The sequence below is a fragment of the Talpa europaea genome (genome assembly GCF_964194135.1).
Source record: "Talpa europaea genome assembly, chromosome: 7".
Taxonomy (NCBI): Eukaryota; Metazoa; Chordata; class Mammalia; order Eulipotyphla; family Talpidae; genus Talpa; species Talpa europaea.
Window position 1 is genome coordinate 133,108,492 of NC_140074.1, and position 17,508 is coordinate 133,125,999.

Consider the following 17,508-nt stretch of genomic DNA (forward strand, 5'->3'; position numbering starts at 1 on the left):
AGAGGTCTGCGCGCCATGTGGGACCCTCCTCCGGTGGCCGGGGGGCAGCCGGGGATCGAACCGGCACCGCAGAGGCCGTGGGCAGCTTCGCAACCCAGCGCTCAACCGCTGCGCCACCGGGGAGGCCCTATTATTTTTTTATTTTTAAAGATCTATTTAGTCATACAAGAAGCTGGGGTATAGGTCAGCGGTACGAGGGGGGGTGAGAGGATTCTCCAGAGACAGACTGGGGAATAGAACAGGTGGATTGACTGAAATACACTGTTGAGGGGAACAGCAGGCAAGTCAGGAGAGGTCTGCTGTGCCATGTGGGTCACATCCCTGGCCAGGGATCTAACTCATGGGCAGTGGCTGCCATTAGGTTCATAGTGCTGATGCTTAACCTCTTGCACCACCAGGGAGGCCCCTGAATGTAGTATTTTTTTTTTTAAAGATTTATTTATGTATAGAAGAGCTGGGGTACAGGCCAGAGATGCGGGAGGGTGAGAGTATTCACCAGTGACAGAGTGGGGAGCAGAACAGGCAGGCAGACTGAAATATACTGCTGAGGGGAGCAGCGGGTGAGACAGGAGAGGTCTGCCTTGCCATGTGGATTGCTCCCTGGCTGGCCGGGGATCGAACTGGTGCTGCAGAGGCTATGGATTGCTTTATAGTGCTGTGCTTAACCCCATGCGCCACCAGGGAGGCCCCCTGAATGTAGTTTTTATTTAAAGGTTTATTTATTTTATACAAGAAGCGGGGTACAGGATTCACCAGAGACAGTGGGGAACAGAACAGGCAGACTGACAAAATACACTGCTGAGGGGAGCAGTGTGCGTGACAGGAGAGGTCAACCGTGCCATGTGGGTCTTGAACCGGCATTGCAGAGGCTGCGGACAGCTTCACAGCATGGCGCTCAACCGCCTGCGCCACCAGGGGAGGCCCTCCCAAATGTAGTTTTTCAAGTTAAAACTTTTTAAGGGAACAAGTATGAGACTAATGAGTCAAATTAAGGATCTTTGAAAATCACGCTTCTGATTCTTTGGCTTGGGTGTCTTAAAGTCAACAAAGCCATGAGAACAGGGACTTCTAGGTGCTGGGTAGAGTCTGGTACAATGTGGTGTATCCAGTCCTGCTGTGCTGCAGTTAATGGTGTTGCTTATAACTTGAGAGCCTTGGTTTGAGAATCATTCATCTACAGCAGAAGAATATGAAGGATTTTTTAAAAAAAATCTATAGTGAAAATAAATGGTCATTAAAAGAAAGGCACAAACCCCAGAATCTGGTATATGAAGCTCCAACAATAAGACTGAAAGTTCTTTTTTTTTTCTTTAAAGATTTATTTATTTATTTATTTATTTATTTATGCATGCATGCATGCAAGCACTGGGGTATAGTAGAAGCTCGGGAGGGTGAGAGAATTCGCCAGAGCCAGAGCGGAGAACAGAACAGGCAGACTGACGAAGTACACTGCTGAGGGGAGCAGCGGGTGGCAGGAGAGGACTGTGCGCCATGTGGGACCCTTGCCCGGCAGCCGGGGATTGAACCGGTGCTGCAGAGGCTGCGGGCAGCTTCGCAACCCAGTGCTCAACTGCTGTGCCACCAGGGCCCAAGACTGAAAGTTCTATCTCTCACTTAAAATGTTTTGTTTTGTCAGTTGCTGCTAAAGATCCACCCACTGGCCACCAGTTCAGCAGCCAGGTAAAGCATGGGTGGCGCTGTGGGGGGTGGCCCCATTATTGTGTTGGCACCATTATGTCCTTCTGTTTCCTTTGCAGCTGCCTGGGGTGGTTTTGCAATTGTTGTTGATGCTGAAGTCTCCTATTTGCAGATCAAAGGCAGCTTCTTCTTTTTTTTTTTTTTTTTTGAGATTTATTTATTTATTTATACAAGCACTGGGTACAGTCAGAAGCGTGGGAGGGTGAGAGAATTCACCAGAGCCAGAGCGGGGAGCAGAGCAGGCAGAAGGACCGAAGTACACTGCTGAGGGGAGAAGCGGGTGGCAGGAGAGGTCTGCGCGCCATACAGGACCCTCCTCCGGTGGCCAGGGAGCAGCCTGGGATTGAACCGGCGCTGCAGAGGCCGCGGGCAGCTTCGCAACCCAGCGCTCAACCGCTGTGCCACCAGGGAGGCCCCAAAGGCAGCTGCTTAGGGTGTTAAAGATGTCCTATACTTAACTTCCTGGTACCCCCTTCAAATTCTGGTTCTTGGAACACTAGTGCTTGATACCTACTTGTATGGATTTTCAGTTCTTGTGGAAAGTACAAATCCTAAACACCTGTATCACCTGAGAGGGCTGAACTGGAATCTCTGCTGAGTCTTGTAAGCTGCACTCATGAATCTAGCATTTTTTTTTTTTAAGATTTATTTACTTATGTGTAGAAGAACTGGGGTACAGGCCAGAGTTATGGGGGGGTGAGAGGATTCATCAGAGACAGTGGGGAACAGAACAGGCAGATTGACTGAAACACTCTTCTGAGGAAAGCAGCAGGCGAGTCAGGAGAGGTCTGCTGCGCCATGTGGGTAGCTCCCTGGCCAGGGATGGAACTCATGTTGCAGTGGCTGCGGCTAGCTTCATAGGTTGCATCTTAACCCCTTGCGCCACCAGGGAGGCCCAAATCTAGCTTTTTTTTTTTTTAAGATTTATTTATTTATACAAGAACTGGGGCACAGGTCAGATGCACGTGAAGGTGATAGGATTCATAATGAGTTGTTATTGCAAGTTGTTATACTTAAGTTGGAGCTAGAAGATGACTTAAAAGAATTCTCTTTTTTTGGGTGTCCCTGGTGGCTCAAAGGATTAAGCACTGCACTGTGAACCTATCTGTAGCCTCTGCAGCGTGAGTTTGTTCCCCGGCTGGCCAGGGAGCTACCACATAGACCTCTTCTGTCTCCCCGCTGCTCCCCTCAGCAGTGTATTTCAGTCGGTCTGCCTGTGCTGCTCTCCACTCTTTCTCTGGTGAATCCTCTAACCCCCGCACCTCTGGCCTGTACCCCAGTTCTTGCATGCATAAATAAATAAATAAATCTTCAAAAAAAAGATGCCCTTTTTGATACTCTTGATATTTTCCTTTTTTTTTTTTAACTCGATATTTTTCAAATTCAATAGCAAATAGGGAATGATGCACTTTCTCTGAAATCTGCAAAGCCTTGATTTTCCCTTTTGAATAGGTATTTTGTGTTTGTGCAACTCAAAATAATAAGCAGTGCAGAGGGCGACTGCTTATTTCTGAGGGTAGGATCTAGACCTGATCTATTTTTTGATTTTGTATTGAGTTTGCCTTTTAATAGACTGCTTCCTAAATTTCAGTCCTTTGAACACCAGTTTTGCATTTTATGCTGTATTTGTATTTCTTACAAAATTTACTGAATTTTTTTTAAGATTTATTTTTATTTTTATTTTTTAATTTTATTTGTTTTTGTGGGACCCTTGCCAGCAGCCGGGGAACAAATCGGCACTGCAGAGGCTGCGGGCAGCCTCACAGCCCAGCGCTCAACCGCTGCACCACCCGGGGAGGCCCCGAGATTTATTTATATTTATACAAGAACTGGAGTATAGGCCAGAAGTACGGGAGGGTGAGAGGATTCACCATAGACAGAGCGGGGAACAGAACAGGCAGAATGACCGAAATACACTGCTGAGGGGAGCAGTGGGCGAGACAGGAGAGGTCTGCGTCACGTGGGTTGCTCTGTGGTCGGCAGGGATAGAACTGGCACTGCAGAGGCTGCGGATAGCTTCACAGCATTGCACTTAACCGCCTGCGCCACCAGGGAGGCCCGTTTGCTGAATATTTTTATTAAAATCTTCCTTTTTAGGCCTCCCCGGTGGCGCAGTGGTTGAGTGCTGGGTTCTGAAGCTGCCCGCAGCCTCTGCAGTGCTGGTTCGATCCCTGGCTGCTCCCCGGCCACCGGAGGAGGGTCCCACATGGCGCGCAGACCTCTCCTGCCGCCCGCTGCTCCCCTCAGCAGTGTACTTCGGTCCTTCTGCCTGCTCTGCTCCCCTCTCTGGCTCTGGTGAATTCTCTCACCCTCCCGCACTTCTGACTGTACCCAGTGCTTGTATAAATAAATAAATAAATCTTTAAAAAAAAATCTTTTTATTGTCTTCCTAAGCTATAATACTCGGGTGTGATGAGCTAGTTTTATTTTTCTAATGTACACTGTACTAAAACCATACCATGAAAACAAAGGTTAGCCTACTCCCCACCCCTAAAATTCATTACCCAGCTGTTTTGGTGGAAATCCTGCCTTAGCTACACTTGGAAACTCAAGTTAATGGGTCACCATGGTATGAATCAAGCTTGCTTTGTCCCCTTATCTAAGAGCATATCTCAGGAATGTTTCCAGTTATAACTTGGTCTCCATTTTTTCCTTAGGTCTGCATTTTGTCAGCAATGGAGCTCATTTGGAACCTCTGTGAAATTCTTTTTATTGAAGTAGCCCCAGGTGAGCTTGGCATCCTCTATCACAATATCAGAGGTATCCCTTGCCTTCTTTCCTTGCCTTCTGTGTATCGATGAGTATTTTTTTCAGTGCTTTTTATCGACATACTTATCAGAAAGCATTACAGAACACCCAAGGAAGCCTTCTATTTTGTTAGTATGCCACATACATGAGAAACATTCATTTGACCAAGACATACTTTTCATATAGATTTGGTATACACTGTCCTTGTTACGTGAGTTAGGTGACTTTTGGAATCCCTAGTGATGGGAACTGGTTAGCTGGAGACCCATCCAGGTGATTGGAGGATTGGAACTTTCAGTCCTCCTATAACCTCCTGGGAGTGGGAGAGAGTGGAGATTGAGTCCAGTCACTAGTGGCTAATGTTTAATCACTTGTGCCTCCATAAAAACCCACAAAGATGGGATTTGGAGAACTTCTAGTTGATGAACATACAGAGATTTGGGGTAAGTTGTACACCTGAGAGGGCATGAAAGTGCCACACCGTTTCCCCATACATTGCCCTATGCGTTTCTTCCCACTGGCTGTTCCTGAAAAATACCCCTTGTGGTAAACTATTGATTTAGCAAGTAAAGTGGTTTTTCTTAGTTTTGTGAGCCACTTTGGTAATTGAACCTGGGAGGGAGAGACTGTGAGGTTGCCGCTCTGGCATAGGTAACAGGCTGAGTTTGCAACTGGCTTGTACAGTGGAGAGCGTCAAGGAGACTGAGCCCTTAATCTGTGGGACCTGATGCTACACCCAGGTAAGGTAGATGGTGTCAGAATTGAAGGGAATCCTAAACACCCTGCTGTTTCCTGGGAGCTGCCTGCTGGTGTGGGGGAAGCATCCATACACGTCCATGTTGGGAACTGGGTCCAGGAACTGATTCTGTCAGACGCTGTGAAAAGAATTGAGACAGAATGCCTTCCAGAAACCTAGGATATTAGGCATGTAACCCCTGAAAAATACTGAGAAAACAGATGTTAAAATAGTATGCTTAATATTCATAGCATGGAATGGCCAAGTCTAAAATTGTAGGGAAGAGGCATGGACCAGGTTCTGAGTCACCCCACCGACACCTTGATATCAGATTTCTAGCTATAGAAGTGAGCCAGTTAAGGCCTGTTACTTAAAAAAAGGAAATAAGAAAGTTTTAGGGATGTGAGGAGGAACTAGGTGGTGGGAGGGAAGCTCAGTTTGAGAGTCTATTACTAATGATGGAGGTTAGGGGAGTCCTCGGTAACTGTCCATGCAGAACTATTCGGTTGCTTTTGATAAATTATTGTCAAGACATTATCCTAGCTTTAGAATCTCTCTTTGGATGTGGTATAGGATTTTTTGCACTCTTAATGATTTATGTGTTATCTATAAATGAATGTTAATAATCTCTTGAGTAGTAATAGCATTTTCTTCATGTTCTCACAAAAACACACAACACTGTGCAGCTTGAAATTAAAATTGCTTATGTGCCTACCTCAGTGGACTTTGAAGGCTGTTACTATGTTTTTATCATCGTTGTGTGCCTGGCACCTCAGTGCCAACCCTCAAGTGACCATCATTTCTTTTTTTTTTTTTTAAGATTTATTTTTATTTATTTATACAAGCACTGGGTACAGTCAGAAACGCGGGAGGGTGAGAGAATTCACCAGAGCCAGAGCGGGGAGCAGAGCAGGCAGAAGGACCGAAGGACACTGCTGAGGGGAGCAGCGGGCGGCAGGAGAGGTCTGCGCGCCATGCGGGACCCTCCTCCGGTGGCCGGGGAGCAGCCGGGGATCGAACCGGCACTGCAGAGGCTGCAGGCAGCTTCGCAACCCAGCGCTCAACCGCTGCGCCACCGGGGAGGCCCTCAAGTGACCATTTCTTACGTGGCCATTGAGTACTGCACAGTAGGGAAGAATTTAGGGTGGTGGGAGGTGGTGAGGTCTGAGTCTTAGGTTCACCCTTCTCAGGATTCAGTGAGATCTGGAACTACCTGGCATGGGCAGATTGCTTGTCGGTCATTTTGCTGCCTAGTCTTTTATCCAGGACTACATGTGTGCCCACTTGCGAGGGATAACATTCCACTCACCTGCCATGTATTCTGTCTGCACTGTGGGAAAGCGAGATTTGCTGCAGATGCCCCGGTTTCTGTGTATGACAAGTCTCTCCTCCTAGCTGGCCCTCTCCTCCTTCACCTCCTTGACTGGGTCCGGCTACACGTGTGTGAAGTGGACAGTTTGCTTGCAGACGTTCTGGGCAGTGAGAATCCAAGCAAACATGAGCGCTTCTGGAACTTGGTAAGAATGTTTTTCTAGGCTGGGCCTCCCTGCCTCCTGCTTCAGCCCAGTGCTCCAGGTGGGCCTAGGGTTTACCTACTGCAGCTGCATCTTTTAGCCTGGGTCTTTGAGTTTGTGATTATGGAGATGCTCTTAGAACTTTTCTTTCTTGCTCCATGGGAGTACTTAGAACTAAGTTAACATTGTACAAAAAAGTAATGCTGAGGTAGAATTTCTAGTGAAAAGGGAAATTTGATTTCTTTGTGGATCTAGGAAGAAAGTCAGGAAGCTAATTTAAAACTGATTGATAGGGGCTGGGAGTGAGGTTTTTCTGAGGAGATAGACATGTTCTAAAACTGCACTGTGGTGATGGTGCACAACCGTGTGAACTTAATAAAACGCTTGAATAACACCCTTACATGGATGAATGTATAGTGTGTAAGCAACAAAACTATAAAGCTGTCAGAAACAAGATAATCCCAAAGTCGTTTTGGATCATTATTTTGGGAGGTAAGGTGTGCGATGTGCATGTATGTGTGTTCTGTGCCCCTGAGAAGAATGCTGTCCCACTTGCTTCCACCTGCTCTGCTTCAGTCGAAAGGGAGCAGGGAGGTTGTTGCTAGTTGAGCTGAATAGTGAAGACTTACCAGATCTGGAATTTAGGTAGAGTTGTTACCAACTATTTGAGGCTATTCCTGGACTTTCTGGTGCCAGGCAGTGTGTATGAGGAGAACCTTCGCTCTGGAATTGCTGGCTCCAGGTGTGAGTCTTGATTTGTTCACTGACTGTTTACTGAGTGCTGCTGTTTACGAGGCACTTAGGAGACAGTCCTACCCAGAGTCAGCAGGGATTCTGCCCCTGTCAAGCTCATATCCTGGAGGGGGAGACAAGAAGTAAATGAGTAAAATGTGTAGTGTGTCTAATAGTGACGTGCAAGGGGGGAAGGGGGAGAGTCAGGTGGGGAGAGTCAGGGAAGGCCACACTTAGTGAGTGCAGACCTGGAGGAGTGGGGAACTGTGTAGATATAGGGAGGAGGCAGAGCAGACAGCAGGGCCTGTAAATGCTGGGTCCTCGAGGCAGCGAAGTGAAGGAGGCCAGTGAACCAGAAGGAGGCCAGTGAACCAGAAGCGGCAGGAGGGAGAGAGATGGGGAGAGGGGTAGAGAGAGAAGGACCAGGCCAGGAAGAGCCTACTGGGCTATCATGAGCACTTGAACTTTTACAAGGCAGTATAGGGAGGCAGTATAGGGAGTGGTAGGAATATGGCTGATTGGTTAGCAGTCCAGCGCCTCTAATTTGCTGTGAGATTGTGAATGAGTTACTTAACAGCCTTAGTTACTTAGTTCCCTTGTTTGTACAGTGGGGGTGGTGATCATCTACACCTTAGAGCTGTTGCGCTCTGTAGTCGGGTAAAGGCATGAACACAAAAGGAGTTGTTGATGGCCACAGTAACGCAGATGGGGTGAGGCAGCTTAGGAGAGTTGAACCAGAGTGCACTCCGATCTTACTTGTCTTCAAAGGCTCTCTGGCTGCTCTGCTGAGAAGAGTGTGATGGAAGCAGAGGCCAGTATGGAGACTGTGGTGCTACACCAGGTAGAGCTGGTGGAGACTTGGAGAGGGGTGGGAGCTGTGGTGAGGAGATGGTAAGATACTCCTGGAGTCTAGATGTAGTTGAAAGCCACGGGTGATGGGATTTGCTCTTGGATGGGATGTGGGGTCTGTAAGGAATAGGCAGAGACTAGGTATGACATTTAGACATGTTACCTTTAAGATGCCTTTGTGATCCAAGTGGAGACATTGACTGGGCATAGGATATACAAGTCAGGCCCTCAGAGGAGGATGTCCAGGCTGGAGAGGACAACCGGGGACTTGTCAGCCTATATATTGTGGCTTTTTTTTGAGCGTGACTTAGAGTGAGAAATTTTACCTTGCATATTTTATATAAATACTAGCGTGTATATATTGTTGCTTCTCATTAATCATGGTGATTATAGTCTGCAGAGTCACCTGGAACACTGAATTAGTGGGTGTGGAACCCATCACTTGTCGGAGAAATGCAGAGAAATTTCCAGCCTCTGGTCACAGTGTTTTTGTTAACTCCTCTATACATAGCCCTGGCTTATGTGTATTTCTGCTTAGAGGCACCTCAGTTAACATACACAGTGGGTTCAGTTGTGCTCATAGCCAGCGGCACTATTGTGCGTGCCTGAGGGAAGCTGATACAATGTGGGTTTTCTCTGCACAGCACATGGTAGTCCTTTAGACCACTGGCCAGCGCTTCAGTACTGTTTGGGAACTCAGCAAAAAGCACAAAGATGCAAAGAATCTGGGCACTAAAAGATTCTTGAAAAAGGTCTTGTTTAGTGTGAGAGCTGATAGTAGAAGGTGGAGCCATGTCTGTAGCCTCAGCTGAGCACATGCACATCAAGTGACTAATTTTTTCGCTGCTCTGCAGGTGTTTGCGAATCTGTGATGGTGAAAGCACCTCAGTTGTTGACTTTGGGGTTACAAGTTTTAGCAAGTTGGCAAATTTATGAACACTGAATCTGTGAATAAAGAGAATCAACTTTATGCTGAATATCTGTATAGATGTACATATATTTTCTTTAGTATACATTTTCATTAACCATTATTTGATGGATTCTGATAATTTCTTGTTACATTTTATTTATATCTTAAAAGTTGGTTATAACCTGTAATGGGTTACGGTGTATGATTTGAAAAGCGTAATACAGTGATAACACCAAGAGATGGAATGTGCTGGGTTATCCCTGGTGGGAAGAAACTGTCATGACTCCCTAGGGCTAGGAAGCTAAAGTGTGGACAGAGGGGCCTGGCCTCTGAGCCCCCAATAAATGCTGATATTCTTGGGTGTCCTTCCAGGTGACTGTGTTGGTCCTGCAGGGCCGGCTGGACGAGGCCCGGCAGATGCTCTCCAAAGAAGCCGACGCCAGCCCCACCTCTGCAGGCATGTGCCGGATCCTGGGGGATCTGATGAGGACCATGCCCGTTCTCAGTGTATGTGGGAGCAGCTTTGCTCTGTGGGATCATGGGCAGCAGGATAGTTCATTAAGCTTGAGGGGTTTGTGTAGCGTTGGGGGCTCACTACCAATCTCTCCCTTTAGCCTGGTAACACTCAGACACTAACAGAGCTGGAGCTGAAGTGGCAGCACTGGCATGAAGAGTGTGAGCGGCACCTACAAGACGGCACATTTGCCTCCAATCCACACCTGGAGTCTCTCTGCAAGGTCTGTAAAACAGATCTGTCTGGGTATAAGCTGGCATTCACAGGGGTGGGTTGGGAATGGCAACTGGCACAGCAACAGCAGGAACCCAGTCCTTGACAGGGCCATCCACTGGCTCTGCCAGGAAGGAGAGAACTTCTAGACTAGTGTGCCAGTTGAGATCAAGAGAGTTTAAGAGAAATACTGCTGTAGCTGAGGGACATCTCTCTTCTCAGATCATGCTGGGAGACGAAGCTGCTTTGTTGGAGCACAAGGAGCTTCTTAGTAACTGGTATCATTTCCTAGTGACCCGACTCCTCTACTCTCATCCCACAGTAAAACCCATTGACCTGCACTTGTATGCTCAGGTGAGTCTAAGCTTTGAGTAGTGGGGGTAGGGAGTAGGAATCCTAGGGCTCCCTGTGGGGTCACTCTTTGAGGTGAACCTCCCTGTAGAACAGGAAGGGGCTGTTCTTGGCCTTCTTTGAAGGACACCATCACCCTTCTACAGGGTTCCCTACATAGCATCTCTGCCTGTCCCCTTGAGTCTCTGCTTTCATCCGGGAATTGAGTGGGTCATCACCTTTCCACAGTCCAGCCTTGACCTGTTTCTGGGAGGGGAGAGCAGTCCAGAACCCCTGGACAACATCTTGATGGCAGCCTTCGAGTTTGACATCCACCAGGTGATCAAGGAGTGCAGGTAGGGCCCCTCCACTGCCCCCATTCTAACACTCTCCAGGCATGCAGTTCCATAGCATTGAGCACATTCATAGTGTTGTCATCCACCTCCACCATCCTTTTCTAGAATGTCCTCTTCCTTCTTCTAGTGTTTAACCTTCTTCCTGAAGACTTGCTCCCTTCCTACCTAAATGAAGTTAGATCAAGGATTCTCTCTGGATGAGCCTGGGGACCTTCATGAGACTTGAAGGCTACCATATTTATAACAATTTCCATTTCCAGGGGTATTTGTTTAAAATAACACAGCAGGGGATGATGTTGCTATTTAATATCCAGAGAAAGCCTGTAAGCTTATTTTTGGAATCCATCTTAAGAGACAGCATTTTTTTTTTAAAGATTTATTTATTTATGCATACAAGAATTGGGGTACAGGCCAGAGGTGCGGGGGTGAGAAGGAGCAGAGCAGGCGGATCAGCTGAAATACAGTGCTGAGGGGAGCAGCAGGAGAGACGGGGGGGTCTGCTGCGCTATAGCCAGCTGGGGATTGAACTCATGCTGCGGTGGCTGCAGACAGCTTCATAGTGCAGCGACTTAACCCCTTGAGCCACCAGGGAGGCCCCAAGTAGGCTACTTTCTATTCCATCCTGAAAGATGTTAAAAGAGCAACTCCCAGAACTAGATCCCAAGAACTGGAAAAGCACCTGAAGTATTTTCAGCAAGTAGCAAAGGTTTAAATATGTACCCTCCTGGATGACAAAGGATTGAATTTGGGGCCTTGCAAGCACTTGGTTTCTCATGACAGTACCAGTCAGACCCCAGCTTGGTACCCCGGGGCGAGAGGAACATCTGTCTTCTGGGTTGGGTGCGTGGCCTGGAGGTACAGGGGAGCTTTGTGGCTTTGAGTCTGATGTCACCTTGCAAAAGGAGAATGAGGGACCCTTTATGCAGGCCCTAGAAGGGGGATGTCTAAATGGGTACCTGTTTAGTTCCATGTCAATGCTAGCAGACAGGAAAGATGGGGTCCTGAAGCAGAGCCTAAAACCACGTGTTTGCCTGTTATCCCCAAAGCTGAGAGGAGCAGCTGAGAAGCTTCCAAGGCTCATTTCCTACCCCTAATCCCCCATCATGTTGACTTTCTCTAAAGGCCAGTTCTTTGCTGTTGGGAGAAAGGAAACGGAGCTGGGATGCACTTCACTGGGAGCTAGGCGAAATGGCAGATTCCTGGTGTCTTTAAAGTCCACCAAAAAATTTAGAACTAGAAGGAGAACTAAGATAGGGGCTAGTTAAATGTTTGTCTAATCTAGAGTATTCTTGCCAGGATTTTGGCCCTGCCTGTAACCTTGCCTGCAGGGTATCTGGAGACTCTAATTGCTCATTTCCAGAAGGTCCACAGCCTCCAAGCCCTGCTGAAGGAGGCAAGCAAGAGGGATGGCAGAGGTTACTGCAGCGCCACCAGAAAGAAGATGCAGGCTTGGGAGAAGGGGACAGCAGTGGTCCCAGTGCAAGGCACACAGTTCTTTGAGGCTTTCAGTTCTTTCCTCAGGTCGTGGATGGTATTCTGCCTACCCACAGCTCCTTTTTCCAGTGGAGGCCATGCCAGAGCTGTTAATGAAGTCTTTCTCATACATCTTGGTACAATAAGGCTGCCTGCCTGTTCTCTGTAGAGGCAGCTCTCAGAATTCTCTAGTGTATGTGTGTGAAGATCCAGAATCCAGTGTTCAGACTTGCCTGACATGTAGGAGACCTTGGCCACTTCTTCAGCACACTCTAGTTTTGGGCACTGAGCGGTGTTACTGGTTCTCTTTCAGTGGTCCCTGCCTTTGGAAGCTCCGTATCTCTCTGGGGAGACATTCAGGGGCTTCAGACTGGAGCCCATGATTTCTTTCTTTTTTTTTTTTTTTTATAGAGGCATGCTTTATTTATTTGTTTGCTGGTTTGTTTGTTTGGTTTATACATGCCCTGGGTACAGTCAGAAGTGCGGGAGGGTGAGAGAATTCACCAGAGCCAGAGCGGGGAGCAGAGCAGGCAGAAGGACCGAAGGACACTGCTGAGGGGAGCAGCGGGCGGCAGGAGAGGTCTGCACGCCATGTGGGACCCTCCTCCCGTGGCCGGGGAACAGCTGGGGATCGAACCGGCGCCGCAGAGGCTGCGGGCAGCTTCGCAACCCAGCGCTCAACCGCTGCGCCACCGGGGAGGCCCAGCCCATGATTTCTTAGCTCTTGGGTTCTCCACAGTCACCTCGCTGGCTGTTAGACAATAAATCAGCTAGAAGCTGGGGTAGCAGCAGCTGTTCCAGGAGGCGGAAGTGTCACCCGCCCCCATCCTTGTTAAGCAGAGGACATGCAGGGTTCCTGTTTACATCCCACTCATGTGGACCATGGCCTCTCTCTGACTGTCTTTTTTACTTTGGTGTCTGAACCTGCAGCATTGCCCTGAGCAACTGGTGGTTTGTGGCCCATCTGACGGACCTGCTGGATCACTGTAAACTCCTCCAGTCACACAACCTATAGTAAGTGTGCTGTGGCCTCCCCTGTCCATTCCTGCAGATGGGGTGAATTAATGCCTGGAAGTGAGCCCTGAGTGAGCAGGCCAGGAGTCAGGGTGTCACGTTATGTTTAATTCCAGTTTTGGATCCAACATGAGAGAGTTCCTCCTGCTGGAATATGCCTCCGGACTGTTTGCTCATCACAGGTGCCAGGGCCCCAAGGGTATAGAGTGGCGGTGGGTGCTCTTTAGAGTACGGGTACCACTGGAACTTGGCTTGTGTTCGCTCCCATGTGGTTCACCGAAGGTTTTGGGGGCTGGGAGGTGGCACTGCTTTGGGTGCTAGTTCGGGTGTCCCTGGACAGCAGTGGGCCCTGGGCCTCATGCCAGTCCTCTTTGGATCTTTGCAGCCTGTGGCAGCTGGGGGTGGATTACTTTGACTACTGCCCAGAGCTGGGCCGAGTGTCCTTGGAGCTGCACATTGAGCGGATCCCTCTGAGCACCGAGCAGAAAGCCCTTAAGGTGCTGCGAATCTGTGAGCAGCGGCAGATGACCGAGCAAGGTTAGTCAGCTTGCTCCTGGCACACCCTTTTTCCAGCAGTCACACTGTCAGGGCACTAGAGAGAGGTTTGGACTGGGTGTCGAGGTAACCCAAGATAGGAAAGTATTTTAGAGGATCAAAGGAGCAGAGGATCAGACCTTTAAGCTATTGAGCATGTTGACTTAAAAATACATCCTGGCCCACGTGTTACTCCACGAGGTCAGGGCTGAGGTCAGAGTTGAGCGTGCCTGTCCCAGTGGGTTGCTGCTGCTAGTAGGGCTGGCTCCGTGGGCCAGGAGGACCAGAGAGGCTCAGAAAGAATAGAGGGAGAGAGAAGGTGATGACCAAGTTTGCCCCTGCTCTCCCCTCCCTGTTCAGTGACCAAAACCCCAAGATGTTCCTCTTCGCAGGAGCATTTGAATGTTTATGACCTCTGAAGAAGGCATATGTTGTTCAAACACCAGGGATGGTAAGATTTTCAGCCTGTGGATGAACTGGTCTGTGGGGAGCAGTAAAAATTAATTTGCCACCCCTGAAATCAAACCCACTCACAAAGCCAGTGCTGCCAGGGTGGGTCTTCCTGCTCGCAGAGCCAGGAAACGTGATGAACCCAGAGATGCCAGAAAGGCCATGGGAGACTCCGTGGAGGTGGGCAGGCCACATAGGTCCCAGCCAGGTTTGGGAATGTGGCGATTTGTAGGGTGACAGGGTCAACTCTCTTTTTCCTGCAAAGTTCGCAGCATTTGCAAGATCTTAGCCATGAAAGCTGTCCGCAACAACCGCCTGGGCTCAGCCCTGTCGTGGAGCATTCGAGCCAAGGACGCCGCCTTTGCCACACTGGTGTCTGACAGGTGGGTTCAGTTGCTGTCGGCCTCCCAGGGTCAGTCTGGGCAATTTGGAGGCTGAGGGGGCCTGGGACTGCTGTTCTGACCCCTTGGCCCGGTCTTGCAGGTTCCTCAGGGATTACTGTGAGCGAGGCTGCTTTTCCGACTTGGATCTCATTGACAATCTGGGGCCAGCCATGATGCTCAGTGATCGACTGACATTCCTGGGTGAGTCTCGGCTCTGTCTCCAGAACCTGGGGCATAAGAGGAAAGTTGTGGCACTTTTGAGGGTACTTCTCTAGATTTCTTCCTGTTAATCCCACACTCCATACTTCACAAGGCATATTCTGGGTCAACATTTTATTTCCCAATAATTTGAAACTTAAAGTTACAAAATTAATACAAGGAGTAAGGGACTATAAACTTTGTCCTAATTCACCCATTATATTTTGCCTTGTTTGTTTTATTCTGTCAAGTTTTGGGGGGGAATAACTTGAAAGTAAGGTGGAGGCATTGTTCCCCTTTCTCTGTAAATACTTTGGTGTATTTCTGAGGATGAGTATTTATCAGTCACAGGATCAGCGCAGCCCTCATCTCATCCACAGCCCGCGCTGGGTCATACCGGGTGCCCCCGTCATTTCCTTCTGGTGTCTAGGCGCACAGATTTAGTTGTGCTGCTCTAGTGCTTCTGCCTTTTTTTTTTTTTTTTTTTTTAATTTTCTAGAGGCATGTCTTATTTATTTATTTATTTATTGTTTGTTTGTTTGTTTGGTTTATACATGCACTGGGTACAGTCAGAAGCGCGGGAGGGTGAGAGAATTCACCAGAGCCAGAGCGGGGAGCAGAGCAGGCAGAAGGACCGAAGTACACTGCTGAGGGGAGCAGCGGGCGGCAGGAGAGGTCTGCGCGCCATGTGGGACCCTCCTCCGGTGGCCGGGGAGCAGCCGGGGATCGAACCGGCGCTGCAGAGGCCGCGGGCAGCTTCGCAACCCAGCGCTCAACCGCTGCGCCACCTGGGAGGCCCCACTTCTGCCTTTCTTGGTGCTGCTTAGCCGTGACACTTTTTCCTTAAAGATTTGTTTACTTATGCATACAATAGCTGGGGTGAGCGGATTCACCAGAGACAGTGGGGAGCAGAACAAGCAGATTGAAATACACTGCTGATGGGAGCAGTGGGCGAGACGAGAGAGGTCTGTGCAGTGTGGGTCAGCTCCCTGGCTGGGGATCGAACTGCTGCAGTGGCAGCTGGTAGCTTCATAATACTGAGACTCAACCCCTTGTGCCACCTGGGAGGCCCTTCCAGTGTTTTGATGCTCATAAACTTGCAACCACTAGCTGTAGTAATTGGTGATTTCCTGTCATTTGTTTTCTTTCAATGGACATTCCACCCTCTGGAAGACTTTCCCTTCATAATCAATGACTTCATATACATAAGTAATGGCTGTGGGGTATTTCAGTCTGTTCCAGTTTCCGATTCTTTTATTTTGATGCATGCATGCTCTGTGGTGCTTTTTGTTTTTTTTTTTATTTATTTATTTATTTATTTATTTTTTTGTATAGAGGCATGCTTTATTTATTTGTTTGCTGGTCTGTTTGTTTGTTTTGTTTATACATGCACTGGGTACAGTCAGAAGCGCGGGAGGGTGAGAGAATTCACCAGAGCCAGAGCGGGGAGCAGAGCAGGCAGAAGGACCGAAGTACACTGCTGAGGGGAGCAGCGGGCGGCAGGAGAGGTCTGCGCGCCATGTGGGACCCTCCTCCGGTGGCCGGGGAGCAGCCGGGGATCGAACCAGCGCCGCAGAGGCCGCGGGCAGCTTCGCAACCCAGCGCTCAACCGCTGCGCCACCGGGGAGGCCCCTCTGTGGTGCTTTTTGGACGACCTTCCACGTCTTTCAGTCTTACAGCTCCATGAGTTTGGAGATAGCTGTGGCAGAGTCTCTCTGTTCTGGAGAATGACTGGCATGGAGTCTTGTTTAGGGTCAAAAGTGATCTGGCACTCTATCCTAATAGGGAAGTACCGCGAGTTCCACAGATTATATGGCGAGAAGCGCTTTGTGGATGCTGCCTCTCTCCTCCTGTCTCTGATGACTTCTCGGATTGCCCCACGCTCTTTCTGGATGACACTTCTAACCGATGCCCTGCCGCTTTTGGAACAGAATCAGGTACAGGCTGAGTGCAGTGGGTTTCTGTGTTTCGGAGTCGTTGACAGTGCGCTGTGGAGCGGGTGCGGCAGTGTTGCTGTGTGCACACACCCTCTCCCAGAGAGTTCTCTGTGTGCCCGTCCCCGACCCACCCACCCTGGAAATCCAGTATCCACAGAAGAAAAACCACTGGTAGAGAGGTATTCTCTGCAGACAACATTCAGCCCAGGACCCTGATGAGAAGGGCTGGGAATGAGAATCGGGCTCTCTGCCCGACCTTCCTGGGTTGCAGATGCAAAGGGCACTAGAGGAAGGCTATGGCTGTCCGCGTCCACGCCAGTGCAGGCCATAGCTGGGCGCATCTAAGCCAGTCTCTCTCTCTCAGGTGATATTCTCAGCAGAGCAAACCTATGAGCTGATGCGATGTCTGGAGGACTTGACCTCAGGAAGACCAGTGCGTGGAGAACCTGATGTCCAGCGACTCCAGGTTATTTTCTGGGTTGGTGATTCCATAGAGAGAAAGAAATTGTTCCCCTTCTGGGCTTCTCTCCAGAAACTGGCTCCTTATAAACTCATGCACCAGTTAGTTGTCTCTTCACCTGTCATTGTGACACACCGACTTCTTTTTGGAGAAAATGAGAGGCTATCAGTGTCCTGTTCTCTATCTTTCCTCTTGACGAGTAACAGCAGTCCCTTGCATACCATCATCAGCTCGCAGCCTTCCTGGCAGCTAGTCCTGATGTTAAGTGGCCTCTACCTTTGGGTTAGCTAGAGCCTTCGGGAGCCTTAGAGACCAAGTACAACCTGCCAAGCCTCACGCTTGCTCGTTTTCTTTTAGGACGACGACATAGAAACCACCAAGGTGGAAATGCTGAGGCTTGCTCTGGCACGCAATCTTGCTCGGGCAATTATAAAAGAAGGCTCACTGGAAGGTTCCTGA

At 49.0% G+C, this 17,508-nt stretch overlaps 1 protein-coding gene across 1 annotated transcript in view; it reads left to right on the forward strand.

Annotated features, from left to right (window-relative positions):
* The window catches only part of NUP85 (nucleoporin 85), a gene marked incomplete at both ends in the record, with an annotated part of 37,001 nt that extends 19,493 nt beyond the window's left edge, over positions 1–17,508 (forward strand). Inside the window, 15 exons of the mRNA XM_084238074.1 lie at positions 1,637–1,680; positions 4,356–4,425; positions 6,578–6,699; positions 9,560–9,694; positions 9,802–9,924; positions 10,137–10,268; positions 10,494–10,600; positions 13,004–13,087; positions 13,204–13,269; positions 13,473–13,624; positions 14,337–14,454; positions 14,555–14,655; positions 16,438–16,589; positions 16,954–17,055; positions 17,407–17,508. Coding sequence (XP_084094200.1) covers positions 1,637–1,680; positions 4,356–4,425; positions 6,578–6,699; positions 9,560–9,694; positions 9,802–9,924; positions 10,137–10,268; positions 10,494–10,600; positions 13,004–13,087; positions 13,204–13,269; positions 13,473–13,624; positions 14,337–14,454; positions 14,555–14,655; positions 16,438–16,589; positions 16,954–17,055; positions 17,407–17,508 — 1,610 coding nt within the window. The remainder of the gene's footprint in view (positions 1–1,636; positions 1,681–4,355; positions 4,426–6,577; positions 6,700–9,559; positions 9,695–9,801; positions 9,925–10,136; positions 10,269–10,493; positions 10,601–13,003; positions 13,088–13,203; positions 13,270–13,472; positions 13,625–14,336; positions 14,455–14,554; positions 14,656–16,437; positions 16,590–16,953; positions 17,056–17,406) is intronic.